Source organism: Centroberyx affinis, unplaced genomic scaffold (assembly GCF_046629955.1).
Source record: "Centroberyx affinis isolate AG114_WGS23_722 - 3 ecotype Tasmania unplaced genomic scaffold, CSIRO-AGI_Caff_v1 ptg000548l_1, whole genome shotgun sequence".
NCBI lineage: Eukaryota > Metazoa > Chordata > Actinopteri > Beryciformes > Berycidae > Centroberyx > Centroberyx affinis.
The window spans coordinates 38,061-51,745 of record NW_027279193.1 but is presented as its reverse complement, the minus strand read 5'-3'; the positions used below and the strand labels follow the sequence as shown (position 1 = coordinate 51,745).

The following is a 13,685-nucleotide window of genomic DNA, read 5'->3' as shown; positions in this document are numbered from 1 at the left end:
TACACCCTAAAACAACATTGTTTCTGTGTTTAGTGCGGCACAATACATCATCAACTTGGCTTGTGCACGTGTTAAAGCAGCACCAGTTCAGCACTGAACTATGTCCATTTTCTCCCCAGACCTCTGTTTCGAGGAAGCTCAGATGTTGATCAGCTGGGAAAGATATTTGAGTGAGTATCATATATACTGTGTTTCCTGTTGCAGCCTCTCAGCTCCTATAGACTGTATTTCATTTTAGAAATCATGCTCAGCCTCCCAGCTTACACTATATTAGTCTGCTAAGGGTTGATATCACTCACACCATTTTGCATCCCTGGAATGCTTACCGAGAGGCAAAACTCCTGCTGTAAATGGTTTCAGGTTGGAGCTGTGACCTCAAGTGCAAAAAAGGATTGTTTCTATTTATAATTTGAACAGGTGTGCCAGTTAAAATCATGAATGCAACTATGATGATTATAGTGAAACAGCAATAACAGATGATGAGGACCATTTCTGATAGTGACAGCACTGATGACCGTCATTATCTTACAGTGTTGTTGGAGTACCTTCAGCAGAAGATTGGCCCCAGGAGGTGGCCCTACCACAGAGTGCCTTCACCCCCCGGCCCCCTAAGCCAATAGAAGACCTGGTTCCAGACATGGACGAGCAAGGAAAGTCCCTCCTATTGGTGGGTATTTTGAGCCTTTGTCCACCCTAATCCAAGCCCGTCACAGTAAATTCAGAACCTCTTTACAGAGTTTTAAATTTTTTTCAAAGCATAGCCAGGTATTACCATACACCCTTTTCTATCCTGCTTTGATCTTGATGTCATTGTATTGGTTTTTGAGTTTCTTTGGTTATTCTTACATCCATCGATCCATCCTCCTATCTATTTATCCATTCATGAATCCATTCTCCTCTCTCCCTACAGCAATTCCTAGCCTTCAACCCCTCCAGGAGGATATCGGCCTTTGCTGCGCTGAGCCACCCTTACTTCCACAGCGTGGACAGCCACAGTCGAAGTGTGTACGCAGCCCAGCCCATCCCCAGCAACAAGCCCACTATGGAGGAGAGGGCTGCCTGAGAGTCCCCCTCAACCCTTATCGCCCCATGCAAAGGTCTAGGAAAGGACTAAGAGAGAGAGGGTGAAAGAAAAAAGTGATTGAGATACCCCCGCCCCCCTCCAAAAAAAAAAATGCACAAAAGCTATCTTCCTTCCATGAACTAATGGATTGTAATTGCTGCTTTTAGGTTGTTAAATGTTGACAATTGATTGACTATGTAAACAATGCAAAGAGACACAGATCTCAGATTGACAGGTAGTGGTGGGTGGCTGGACTCTAAAGGCCATGGAGCAGAGGCCTCTTTGTGAGCAGTGTTTAGTCCAGCAAGAGCCTCCTTGATGGGGCAGGACCAGCCAGGAGCACTGGGTGGACTGCGTGGATCTCACCTGCATTTATGCTTACTGTGGGTGCGTGCACAAATACATGCGTGCACATATACAGTACAAGCACGAACACAGATATGTACACAACATTTAGTGCATGCACTAACATAAGCATACTCATCTCTACACACACACACACCTACCTATTGAAACAGCTTAAGGCATCACAAGCCAGCCACACACTGCCATGTCATGACTTATCATTCCAGCTCTACCCATATTATATTACTGCCACCCTCAGGATGTCCTGAGTAACTGCAGACCAGTAGCGGGATTCTAATGGTTCTGCAGCCCTGAAGACTTTGAACGGAGTCGAGCTCTCTACAAGAAAAGACTGCTTCATAATGGGCTGGCATCAGTGTTGAGACAATGATGAAAGATAACGGGCCTCATAGAATAGTTTTTATCACTCACTCGGTGCTTATCACTTGCTTTTAAGCGGCCATCATGTGCGTTTATCATGATAATATACAAATATTATTTAGTATTCTGATGATACAGTAATGCACAGGCTTGAGAGGTGGAGGAACAAGTCTCACCAGCACTATTCAACACGAGTACATTCGGCACAGAACTGTGTAGCCAATATTCTGTATTTAATTTTAAATTTTATTGACAGGTCTTATATGCTTGTTTTCATCAAGGTGTTACTTGATTTTAAAGATGCTGGGGCAAAAAATATTTTTACACCAATTACACCAAGTCTTTGGATGATTATAGAATCTGTGTAAGGGAAGTTTGACAGTGTAAGGAATGTACAAAGGATAGGCATTGGTACTATAACGTAAAAAAGTATATAGTGCAAGTACAAGAAGCTGTAATGATAGATAGCTTGGAGTTTGGTTCGTACATCGTCAGCTCATAGATATGTTGTAGTAACGGATAGAAAGTAGAGTAGTGATGGTCAGTGGAATGTTGTATGGGGAGAGGTATTGAGCATCGAATTTGCTTTATTTTGGATTGAGAATGACTCGGAAATTTACTGTGGTTTTGATAATGAAATGCACAAATATTGTGTGTATAGTGTTTTTTTTTTTGTTTTTTTTGTTTTTTTTACACTGACGTCCCTCGTATAGCCCATTCAAGTTTAATTTTGTCAGCAAGAAAAAAGCAAGCTAAGGGGAGTTGTATTTTTGTATGTAGTATTTCTTGCAGAACAGTAACATACTTAACACTGGTTTACTTTTTCTTAACAGGTAGTGCTGCTAGCACACACAAACACACACTCTCTCACTTTCTCAGGTTCTTGGTATGGATGTCCGAGACTTTCGGACACAGTTTGCACATCCATGGGTTACTAACTGACCACATCACAACTCCTTCAGGTTTTCTTTCAAGCTGTTCCACGGTCATGTCATTGATCATAGTCTACTGTCATAGCCTATTTATCAAATAAATGTTACTGAGAAGTCATTACTGTCTGAACATAACTGCCTGTATAATCTGTCTTTGCCATGTAAGCAACTTGTTGTCATTGCTAGGTGGCAAATACATCGTATATCCACATATGATTATCAGCTCGACTAAGCACTGTGTGAATTTTCTCTCTATTTGAAGGCAACTCGTATCTGTTGTCAATGGTGCATACAATGCAATGGAATCTCAAAGTACCATAGATGGGCTTAAGAGTTTGTACTGGGGAAAGAGGTTTATAGTCATAATCATGAACAGACTATTTTAGTCTCAATAGACTTGAAACAATCACTGTACACCAAGGTATGCTCTTCTTTTCATTACTTAACCAGTTTGTAATTTCATACATTTCAATCTCAGTACAAGAAATTAAAGTCCACTGTAGAGCTTTTAGACGTTTTACCTTTTTGAAACCAGCTAAGCTTGATCCACCATATATAATTCAAATTAAACATATGCTCCTGTGTCACATTTGTTTTTAGCCTAAATGTAGACGCAGTCTAGGAACAATACTGAAAACTAAACTGTACCTACCTTCTATAGTATATTTTGCATACTTTACACAAAGGATGAAAGTAAAGGCAATACACAAGAAGAAGAATCCATTCATTGATCTGCTGATGCAGGTTTTGTATTAGATGTCCACAATTTGTCTTGTGATTCAGTAATTTTATACACAATCATGGCATTATGCTTACGTATGAATGCAGGCATTGGTGGCTTGTTTTTGTGTTGCACCAGTTGAATAAAAAGCAGCTTTGTATGTGAGTGTTGTTTTGGATTCATTTAAAAGTTGGATTGACAAATGAATGAATTTTGCTTGTGAAAGTGTTGGTATTCATTTGTGGAATGAGTGAACATTGGATGCAGCACACTGATTGCGGTTTTAAGTTGTAATAATACTTAGAAAATAATACTAAGAAAATAGCAAAAGAGGATCATATAAACATACACAACTGACAATTTCAACACTAGAACATGTTAAGTAGAATGTTAAGTAGAATGATCACAGAATTAGGAGGGTGTGCAAAATAGAAATAGTAGGCTAGCAGTAGAACTGATTGAGATAAAGAAAAAATATAAAGAAAAAAATGAATGACAAACATTTACTATATGAGAACATGCCAAAAAATATAAAATGTGTGCACTATGAAATAAGTTCTAAAAATATCAATTTGTATGCAATATAACAAATAAGTGGAAAACTGAGACTATACAGTATAAAGAAAAACTGTATGAAAAAAGTGGTGTGGATGTGTGCATGTAGGAAACATATGCACCGAGAAGTGACAATGGGCAAGGCACGTGCATTATTGTCTGCTGTCATTATCACTTTCACAATGAGAACATATTCATGGAAGGAGGTAGCTATCTACAGATGATGTCTCCAGAGATGTGTATCGATTCATATGAATGTAGAGACATGTCCAGATCAGAAACTCTGCAAGTAAATGTCATATAGGTTACTCCAGAGCATAGCAATGAGAATAGTCCAGGATAGTTTGTATGGGCAATGCAGGCAATGCTTCTTTCTAGTTGGCTGAGACTGGGGCCATTTAGGAAGCGTTGTACTGCTGATGGCTGTCGGCACCAACGCATGTCTGAAGCACAGTCTGTTTACTGCCGGTTGGTGTTTTCTGCGTTAATGACCCCCTTTCATCTTGACTGTGGCAAACACGTTGTAAAACCTCCTTGGTTGTAGGCCTCTACCTCAACATGTTGACTGGTGCCTGCGGCTTGCAGGACGGACCGCTAGGTGGCAGTCGGGGACAGCTGTGTCTGCCTGCAGAAAGCGCTCTGGTGGCGGCGGAAGGCATGATGTACACAAACTGATGTGGCTAGGTTTATGTTAGCAAGGTAACACTAATGGTAAAAAGCTGTTTCTGGTGGGACGTTTTTCCCATTACGCCAAATAATTCGACATGGGGAAGAGAGACAATCGAGTGGTGAGTGGCATATATTTGTAAAAGTGAAAACTATTCACGAAATGTTACAGTTGGTAAAATAGCTAAGATAGTGTATAGTCTGTAACGCTACGCCGTGCAGCGTTTAGCTAGCCTAACGCAGCTATTAGCTTGCTAATGTTAGCAGTCCTAGGCCTTGATACCAGTTATGATCAATTTAGACACATGTTGACAAACTATATCTTTCGAATAGACAAAATTAACTGATTCTCAGTTGATGTGAATGTGTTCACGTTATAATGTGCTTGGTGCAACGTTTTATAGGCGAGGCGTTGGAGCTTAAAATCAAACGGCGCGGGTGTTGAACCAGCACCAGCAGGAGCTGCGCAGTGTTAAACCAGCAGAGCTAACGTGTTTTCTGTGTACATACTATACTGCAATGCTGTGCAGTGCTTTTCGTTGCTGCTCATGACTATTTATAGCCGATTAACGTTAGTGAATTGACAAACAAATGCAAAGGTTGTCAGTAATTGTCACTTTGTTTGGCATAGCCAGGTGTTTTGGGTAGCTGTTATTGAGCTATCCTTTTGGCTAACGCTAAACCATCGTCTATCTTTCTTTCTGTCTGTCTTCAGCCAGTTGACGTGGCCCATACTTACTGTAGACTTACTCATATTTGGTAATCTCTATAGAGATGTTCTAGATGCCTAAACATGCCTTCGTTTGGTGTTTCAGGCGTATGTCAACCCCATAGCTGCTGCTAGAGCCAGGGGGCCCGTGCAGAACGCTGGACCAACCATCCAGGATTATCTGAGCAGACCTCGACCAACATGGTGGGTACAGCACAAATTAACAAACTGGGCACCAGTGACATTTACATCCTAATAACAGAACATGTCTTGTCCTCACTTTACCCATCTTCCCTATTATTTCCTGCTTTTTAGTGTGACCTGGTTTCATACATGTCTTTCTACATCACATCTAGATGGAATAAACAGTATTAACTAGATGCAGCTCCTTGGTTTGAGTTGTACCTAAAAATCTCCTCAGTAAAAGGCAACAGAATAGCCTGCAAATTGCAGTGTGGGCTGTGTAGTGGTGGAGGTGTTTTGTTTTTGTTTTTTTAGGCTTTTTTTTTTTACAAACCTAAAATCTAACATAGTGTAGTCTGAGCTGAAGAAACTCAGTGCAAAATAGGTAGCAAGTCTCCAAAATGGCATGAGAAGCCAGAAACCCTGCACTGTTGCTTTGGTCTGCTTTACTGGAGCTTTGCAGCATCCCTGTTGTCTACAACAATGATGGGAGTTGTGGATAATGTGCTAACTGCGCAGGTATTGCAGTGTTTCTACAGTGTGTGTTATCCTTGTATTTAATGTAAATTCTGAAGAATGGGGTCTCACTCAGGAGCAAGGATATTTTTTAAGACAGACAGACAGAATGTTTTTGGTACCCCGGCCTTCATCAGTGTCTGTGGATTGGGAGTATACGTCTGCCTTATATGGAGTGTTTATAGGTCAGAGGTGAAACAAGTCAGTTCAGTCATAATATATTAATGCCAAGCGGGTTCACTTTGCATATGAGAAATTATGAATTCATTCAGTGTCTTCACCCACTTATTCCTATTCAGGGTTATGGGGGGCTGGGACAGTCTTAGCATGCATTGGGTGGAAGGCAGGGAAACACTCTGGACAGGTCACCACTCACAGGGCCATTCACACTCACATTCGTACCTATGGCCATTTTAGAGTCTTCAATCCACATAACTTACATGTCTTTGAAATGTGGGAGGAAACCCAGGCAAACGTGAGAAGAACATGCAGACTCTACACAGAAACAGTCTGTCTTGACCCATGAGAAATCATTCAAGTAAAAATAAAAATCACATCTTAAAAGACACCAAAGATCAATAAATTATGACTGACATGTTTACTGTAAGCCCCGGGTGATGAGCCGTGCATAAAACAGCAAAGTAGTCCAAATTTTTATTGTGGTCATACTTCAAAATGTAAACTAGTTTGCACCAGCTGTGAGTGTGCCTTTTTGTTTTTGTGTTTTCTGGGGTACCAAGCTGTGGGCCCCAAAACTGTGAAGGAATATACTTAGACTGGCACATTTTTCACTGAATGATAATTAATTAATTCAAATCTTGTGACAGAACTGAAGTTTAATGATGGGATTTTTTTCACCAATATGTACAGCATTGTGGTGGTGAATGAGAGGTTGTTGCTTTAGCTCTTATCTTAGAAGATGGCATTGGAAAAGCAGTTTAACTACAGTTAGGCACCATATTTAGTTGGCATCATGGGTTGGTAACATAATACTTTGAATCACTTTTGATCTGAAGCCTACATTTCAGTTTGAGTTCACCATGAGTGTGTAAATTCTGACTAGTTTCTCATAATTGTTTTATTGGAACTCAATTTCTGAAAAATGTGATAGCCTTAGATTACTGTATTGCAGATGATTTATTGTGTGTCTCCTTATCAGGGAAGAGGTGAAAGAGCAGTTGGAGAAGAAGAAGAAGGGCTCCAGAGCCCTTGCTGACTTTGAAGACAAAATGAATGAGGTATGTTTCCATCATTTGTGGACTGTTGACATTTTGACCCTTAATGATCACCAGCAATTTCTTCCCATCTCATTCACCAGCAGTTTCTTCCCATCTCATTCTATCCCAATTGAAAGTGTCAAGAGAGATGTGGCTGGGGATGATTATGTATAAGAGTCATACTGAACATGTTGTAACTGTCTTTTATCGTCACCCAAAACTCTGCTGCACATCTGGATGAAGGTGTAGTTGCAGACAATAAAGAATTGGGAATAAATTATGCTTGATGAGTACTTAAGCTTAACACATATTTACTGTTGTTTTTCAGAAATGGAAGAAAGAACTGGCAAAAAACAGAGAAAAGTTGTTAGGCGACAAGGAGAGGGAGAGAGAGAAAGAGAAAAAGATGACGGATAAAGACAAAAAGATAACCGAAAAGGAAAAAGACAAGGAGGAGAAGAAAGAGAAAAAAGAGGTATATCCCGCTTATCAAATATTTGAAATGCTTAACTTGTAAACCCGTCCTCTGTTCTCACTTTGGTTTTGTGTTTGTGTTCAGAAGAAGAGGAAAGAGAAGAAGAAATCCAATAGGGTGAGGAAAGCTCTCCAGTATTTTGATGGCCAGCTGCCATACACTGTCATAGCACTGCCTAATACACACTGCCTCCTCCTCTGAGTCGGTCTCATGTGGAATCCCATTGATATGTTATTACATTATTTCCAATCAGTGAATGACCTCAAGTCTAATGAGCTCTGCTTTCATTGTGTTTGGTCAAGCATTCTTCATCTTCCTCCTCTTCATCGAGTTCTGATTCCTCCAGCAGCTCCTCCTCAGATTCTGAAGACGAGGTAAGTCGTGCAGAAGTTGAAGGTGTGACACTACAGCATGGTGCACAACGCCAAAAACAATGCCTTTGTTGCACAGTTTGATGGGGAATTTAGTCAGCATTGAAGTGCTTTGGTCACTGTGTGAAGAAATTCACATGAGAAAAGTAATATAGCATGAACTAAAATGCATCACACTCTTAATGCTGCACTACATTACGTTTGACTTTGATTGCATCTGTGTTTGTGTTTACAGGATGAAAAGAAGAGTGTGAAAAAGAAGCGGAAAAGAAAGAAGTCGTCGGCCAGGAAAGCATCAGACGGCTCAGCAGCAGAATCAGACGCTGACAGCAAGGTTTGTTCATGTTTTTTAAAGAACCACAACTAACTTCCCTTGTTTCTGTACACCTCAATAGGAGGTAGCTCTGATAGTAGTCAAAACTCAGGGATTTGTGCCCATGCAGTTCTGTTCTGAGATGACTTCCAAGTTCTTTGAAATGGCAGCACTGATCTAAACGCTGTTGTTTTTCCTCACAAGAAGAAAAAGAGAAGAATCAAGGAGGAAGGAGACAAAGAAAAGGTAGTTTACTCTTTCAAGAACTCATCAGCGGCAACCTTTTCATTCCTTGTTGTCATTATTGTGATCTTGTTGGCAATACTTCCACAATTCTTTCCCACTTATTTTGCCTTGCAAGTTGAATCAAACGCAGATGAAGCTCAAATATTAGAGTTAAATCATAGATTTGCTGTGAACCTTGTGTCCCTCAGGATGAAAAGAGTCGTCGAAGAAAACGGAAGGCCGAGCGAATCCATAAGGACTCGTCCTCAGAGTCCTCCGCTGACTCCGAAGGGGAGGACGGAGTAAGTATATTGTTAGATTGTTATGGATAGGGATGAACTGCTCATAGGCCACTCTTGGGAAAATATGAACTTTTTCAGCTGTTAATTGACTCATCCTAAACATAAAACCAAAGAACTCATAAAACAAAAAACTCAAATGTGCTGCTAAAATGTAATTTGTGATATAGCAGTTAAAGGAAACGAGAGGAAAAGTCTGGCATAAGTCATGTTTGCGATATTTTAGATATTTTAACAACACCTTTAATTTCAGAATTCGTTTTTTTTTTTATCTGTCACAATTCAGTCATGTTGGCGTTATTTTTAAAAACACGTCTGCCCTTAATTTCATAACCATTTTTTTGATGTCTGTTTTTCAGATAGAAAATATACTAGGGATATTCCTTGCCAGTCGCGTAGAAACAAATGAGAAAAAATAAAGGCATGAATTCCCCAAAGAAAAACCACGGCATTCCGTCTGCAGGTACAAAAATGTAAAAAGCCTTTATTATAATGGCTACATATTTAAAACAGCGACTAACGCGTATCGACCAAGAACTGGCCTTCGTCAGAGTCAAAGTGCTAAGGAGCACACAAGAAACAGCCTACATATATAGACACAAGTAAAGTAAGTTTGTGTCTATATACACTCACCGAGCACTTTATTAGGAACACCTGTACTGCTTATTCATGCAATTATCCAATCAGACAATCATGTGGCAGCAGTGCAATGCATAAGATCATGCAAATACAGGTCAGCAGCTTCAGTTCATGTTCACATCAAGAATCAGAATGGGGAAAAAATGTGATATCAGTGACTTTGACTGTGGCATGGCTGTTGGTGCCTGATGGGCTGGTTTGAGTATTTCTGAAACTCCTGATCTCCTGGGATTTTCACGCACAACAGTCTCTAGAGTTTACACAAAGAATGGTGCAAAAACAAAAAAACATCCAGTGAGCGGCAGTTCTGCGGACGGAAACGCCTTGTTGATGAGAGAGGTCAGAGGAGAATGGCCAGACTGGTTGGAGCTGACAGAAATGCTTCAGTAATTCAGATAATCTCTTTACAACTGTGGTGAGCAGAAAAGCATCCCAGAATGCAACACAGCGAACCTTGACGCGGATGTCACTTTGGGAGCCGGTTGACACAGAGCTGAAAGCTGATACCTACCCAGTATTAGTAAGGTGTTCCTAATAAAGTGCTCGGTGAGTTTATGTAGTCTATATGTAGGCTGTTTCTTGTTGTGGTTTTCCTTTGGGAATTCATGCCTTTATTTTTTCCCATTTATTTCTACGTGACTGGCAAGGAATATCCCTAGTATATTTTCTAAGGTATTGTACCCGCCAACCACTGAGCACCTGTTTTTTGCCGTGTTCTACCTCAGATCCAAGAAGCGCTCTATCCTCATTCTTTTTTCAAGCTGTTTTTCACATATTTCTATCTTGGGTAATTGCATAATGTCACTCCTGCAAAGGTATATTGTTGTAGAAACTTATTTACACACAGATCAATTTTGCCAAACATTTTATCAGAAAATGAAGTCCAGATGACTTAAGATAGTCCATATCCACGTGTTTGGCACCTTAACTGGGTTTCTTATAATCAGAGGTTAGCTCTATGCACTCTATGTATTGCCTCATAGCAATGCCTTGTAGCACTGCCTCGTAGCACCTATGTCCTGTTGGACCAGAACTTAGCTTTATAGCACTTACTCTCGTTGTTTTCTCCTATCTAGAACCTTGCTTGTGTTGTATGAAAATCTCATGTGTAAGTCGCTTTGGATAAAAGCGTCTGCCAAATGTGAAATTGTAATTGTAACTGAGTTAGCCACGTACGTGAACGTACGTTTTTGTGTAAATGCTGTCATTATGCAACAAAATGATTTGTGAAATGGTCTTTACAGTGGTGGCTCTGTGGCTCAGGCTTCCCTCTCTTGCTATGGTCTCACTTCTACTTTTCCTTCCCCTAGGGTGAAGCCAAGAAGAAAAAGAGAAGTAGTGAGGAGAGGGAGAGAATTACAGTCAGTATCATCTGAATGACCTTTTAAAGGCGTTAACACATTTTCAGTTTGGCCTTATGCAGCTGGGTGTGCTCATCAGTATCAAATGTTTAAAATGGGGAAGAAGTTTGTGTAAGACTTAAGAAAGAAAGATGTATTTGCCAGATATAGAAGGTAGTGAACGGTTTTAAAAATCAGATTTGTGTAAGTTCTAATTGACCCCATTGAACCTATTTTATTTTGGTGTGAGTTTCTGGCAATTCACTATGTGCACATGGAGAGATTCATGGCTTATGCTTAAACACAATGTTTTGTTAGCTAGTATATGCAAACATAATTTATATGTAAATCTTAGATAAATGTGTGGTGCATGCTGACTTGTTGCACTGACATGTATGCAATACAACTTCTGTTGCCGTAATTTCAAGGTGTTTTGGTTTACAGGACAAATCCAAGAAGAAGAGGAAAAAGAAGCATAAGAAGCACGGGAGGAAGAAGAAGAAGAAGGCGGCATCTCAGTCGGGCTCAGAACTCGACTAAGAACCATAGCCTTGCGGTTCCCTCGTCCCGTCTGACAGTTCACTAGTAGAGTTTTTGCCTTTGACTACCAAAAACTTCTCCCATCCAACTTTGGTCATCACACTTTGAATGAGGCCTACAGACTTCTAACGCCGAGTTCCTGTTTTGCGAAAAGAAATAGAAATGAGGAGGGGGGGGGCATCCATCCCTCTAAGTGGCAACTACACTTCTCATTTTATCATCGTGATTTCTTTTTTTTTTTTTTTAGATGATAGTTATTTTATTCAAGGTCAGTGACGGGACAGATGTGAATTCCAAATCTGCCCTCAGGCTTTGTGTGACCTATCACTCGTAGACTTCATCGACTAAAATTTGAATAGATGAGCAGAAGCAAAATGGCAGATGTTTGGACTGGGTTTGAGATTGGTTCGCGTTTTAATTCTCCTGTGTGTAAGCAGGAAGTGGCTTTAGGGCCTCAGAGCAGATTTGGCAATTCATCAGGAGTCTTTCTCATCATGGAGATTCTAGTGTTAATGGGTCCTGTTCAGCAGCACTCATTTCCACCTTCAGTGTGCTGGCCCTCTCGAAGTTACTCTGCTTTACACCCGGACATCTTGCATTTCTAGTGCTGAAGTCACTAGACGAGGCTGTTTTGCTAGTGCCTGTGTCATGCATGTATACCTGATGACCTCTCTTTGTCTCGCCAGCCTCATATTGAAGTTGGACTTGTGATAAAAAAAAAAAAAATGTGAGCTACATAGTCAACATTTATACAAGGGATAATTGTTCCATTAGAAGAGGAGTTGAGTTCCACTGCAATGTAAATGTATAAACAATGGGAATTCATTAATAAAGTATTCTTGTTTTAGCCTTGACCAATGTTATTAATTTAGTTTAAACCTTAATCCCGGGAAGGGTTTTTCTGAGCGAGCTTTCTTTTTTGTTGGCAGCACCTCATTTGATAGAGCCAGAACAAGATCAGGTTCAGTGTAATGGCACAATCTGCAGACCCTGACCTGCTGCCCATCCTACCCTGGAGGGTGTGTGTGTGTGTGTGTCCTGGGTGAGAGGTATTATTGTGCTGTACCTAACTGACTTTGAGGTCATGTATACCAAAATATAACAGGTGGTTTGGAGTTCAAATTCTTTCCTGTATTGCCTGAAACTGATCCTGAATTCACGTTGCAGGTTGCTCATATGTGCTATGAGCTGGGGTTTTCTACTGTGGCTCAACTCCTGTGTTCAATTGCCACAGCAAGACGTGAACCAAATGTAACCTTTTTTTTTTTTTTAACAATCCTGACATCGCACCACTGTATTATTTACCTTTTTATTTTTCAAGAAATACAGAAATTCAATAACAGTAGCTACACCCTAACTACTGCTCTGAAATGGAGTTTGAGACAATTGAAGAATTTAAAACATTTAATTTTAAAACAGTTGAAGATTTAATATGTATAAGTCAGGAACATAAAGGTCAGTAAGGCTATAAATCTTGTACATTTTGATATTTTGATTTTGTTGTTGGGGAAAGAGAAGTTGAGCAAAAAGAAGTCGTTAAACAGTCCATCACAAATCAATAATCAGCATATCTTCATCCCCATTCTGAGAATGTTCCTCATAGTTACACACACGCATACACCATCACTGAAACTGCTGAGTTGGTGTACGTGTCAAAATATTTCTAGTTCCAATAATAAGTATGTGTTAACAAGTAATATGTAAGGGTTTCCGCTCTGTTGGTTCATGGCGGAAATGTGTGGCATTTTAATGACAAGTCTTTCTATGACATTAGTGATATCTGCAAGAAAATAATAATATGAACTGGTTTATCTCTTAAACAGCTTTTTAAAATCACTTGAAGTTACAATACATCCACTGTTTGTGGCTGTAAGCAGATTTAACGTCTCTACAAGGAAGCCAGCAACTACCATGCAAGATGATAATTGAATATTTACACACAGTAGTTTCACTTCATAGTACTCAATATGAAACATACAACAAGAGACGTTCAAAACCGTCCAGTCCATCATACTAACCAGGTCATTGATCAGCAGTCATCATGGTATGACCTGTTACAGTCACAGTGTTAAGCTGGTGAAACATTAACTTTCCAAGGCTTGGATAGTATCTTTTCCTCTCCATCAATGTGGAAGAGTGCTGCATTGTTGCTGATAACGTCCCAAAAGTGGCAAAGACTACTAATGTGTGGTGTG

The 13,685-nt window shown here is 40.1% G+C and overlaps 2 protein-coding genes across 4 annotated transcripts in view; both read left to right on the top strand.

The window, feature by feature from the left end:
• cdk6 (cyclin dependent kinase 6) overlaps positions 1-3,590 on the top strand; it is a 33,644-nt gene extending 30,054 nt beyond the window's left edge. Inside the window, exons 6-8 of the mRNA XM_071517996.1 lie at positions 120-170; positions 532-667; positions 911-3,590. Coding sequence (XP_071374097.1) covers positions 120-170; positions 532-667; positions 911-1,063 — 340 coding nt within the window. The 3' untranslated portion in view covers positions 1,064-3,590. The remainder of the gene's footprint in view (positions 1-119; positions 171-531; positions 668-910) is intronic.
• Positions 3,591-4,648: 1,058 nt separating this feature from the next.
• fam133b (family with sequence similarity 133 member B) lies at positions 4,649-12,522 on the top strand. Of its 3 annotated transcripts, none has more exons than XM_071518001.1 (11): positions 4,649-4,785; positions 5,479-5,576; positions 7,231-7,309; positions 7,617-7,763; positions 7,851-7,880; positions 8,066-8,137; positions 8,370-8,468; positions 8,652-8,693; positions 8,882-8,974; positions 10,921-10,971; positions 11,395-12,522. In XM_071518001.1, the coding sequence occupies exons 1-11, from the start codon at positions 4,762-4,764 to the stop codon at positions 11,488-11,490; spliced, it is 831 nt and encodes a 276-aa protein (XP_071374102.1). In that variant the 5' UTR covers positions 4,649-4,761; the 3' UTR covers positions 11,491-12,522. The 3 variants fall into 3 exon arrangements, with proteins under 3 accessions (XP_071374102.1, XP_071374100.1, XP_071374101.1); XM_071517999.1 differs by having other exon boundaries at positions 7,848-7,880; XM_071518000.1 differs by having other exon boundaries at positions 7,848-7,880; positions 8,655-8,693; positions 11,395-12,521.
• The last annotated feature ends 1,163 nt before the right edge of the window (positions 12,523-13,685 follow it).

Bases quoted from the DNA above. Each gene is read 5' to 3' on its own strand.
- fam133b (XM_071517999.1), top strand. From the start codon at position 4,762: ATGGGGAAGAGAGACAATCGAGTG. The intron at 8,469-8,651 runs GTTTGTTCATGT...TTTCCTCACAAG, and splicing joins AATCAGACGCTGACAGCAAG to AAGAAAAAGAGAAGAATCAA. The intron at 8,975-10,920 runs GTAAGTATATTG...TCCTTCCCCTAG, and splicing joins ACTCCGAAGGGGAGGACGGA to GGTGAAGCCAAGAAGAAAAA.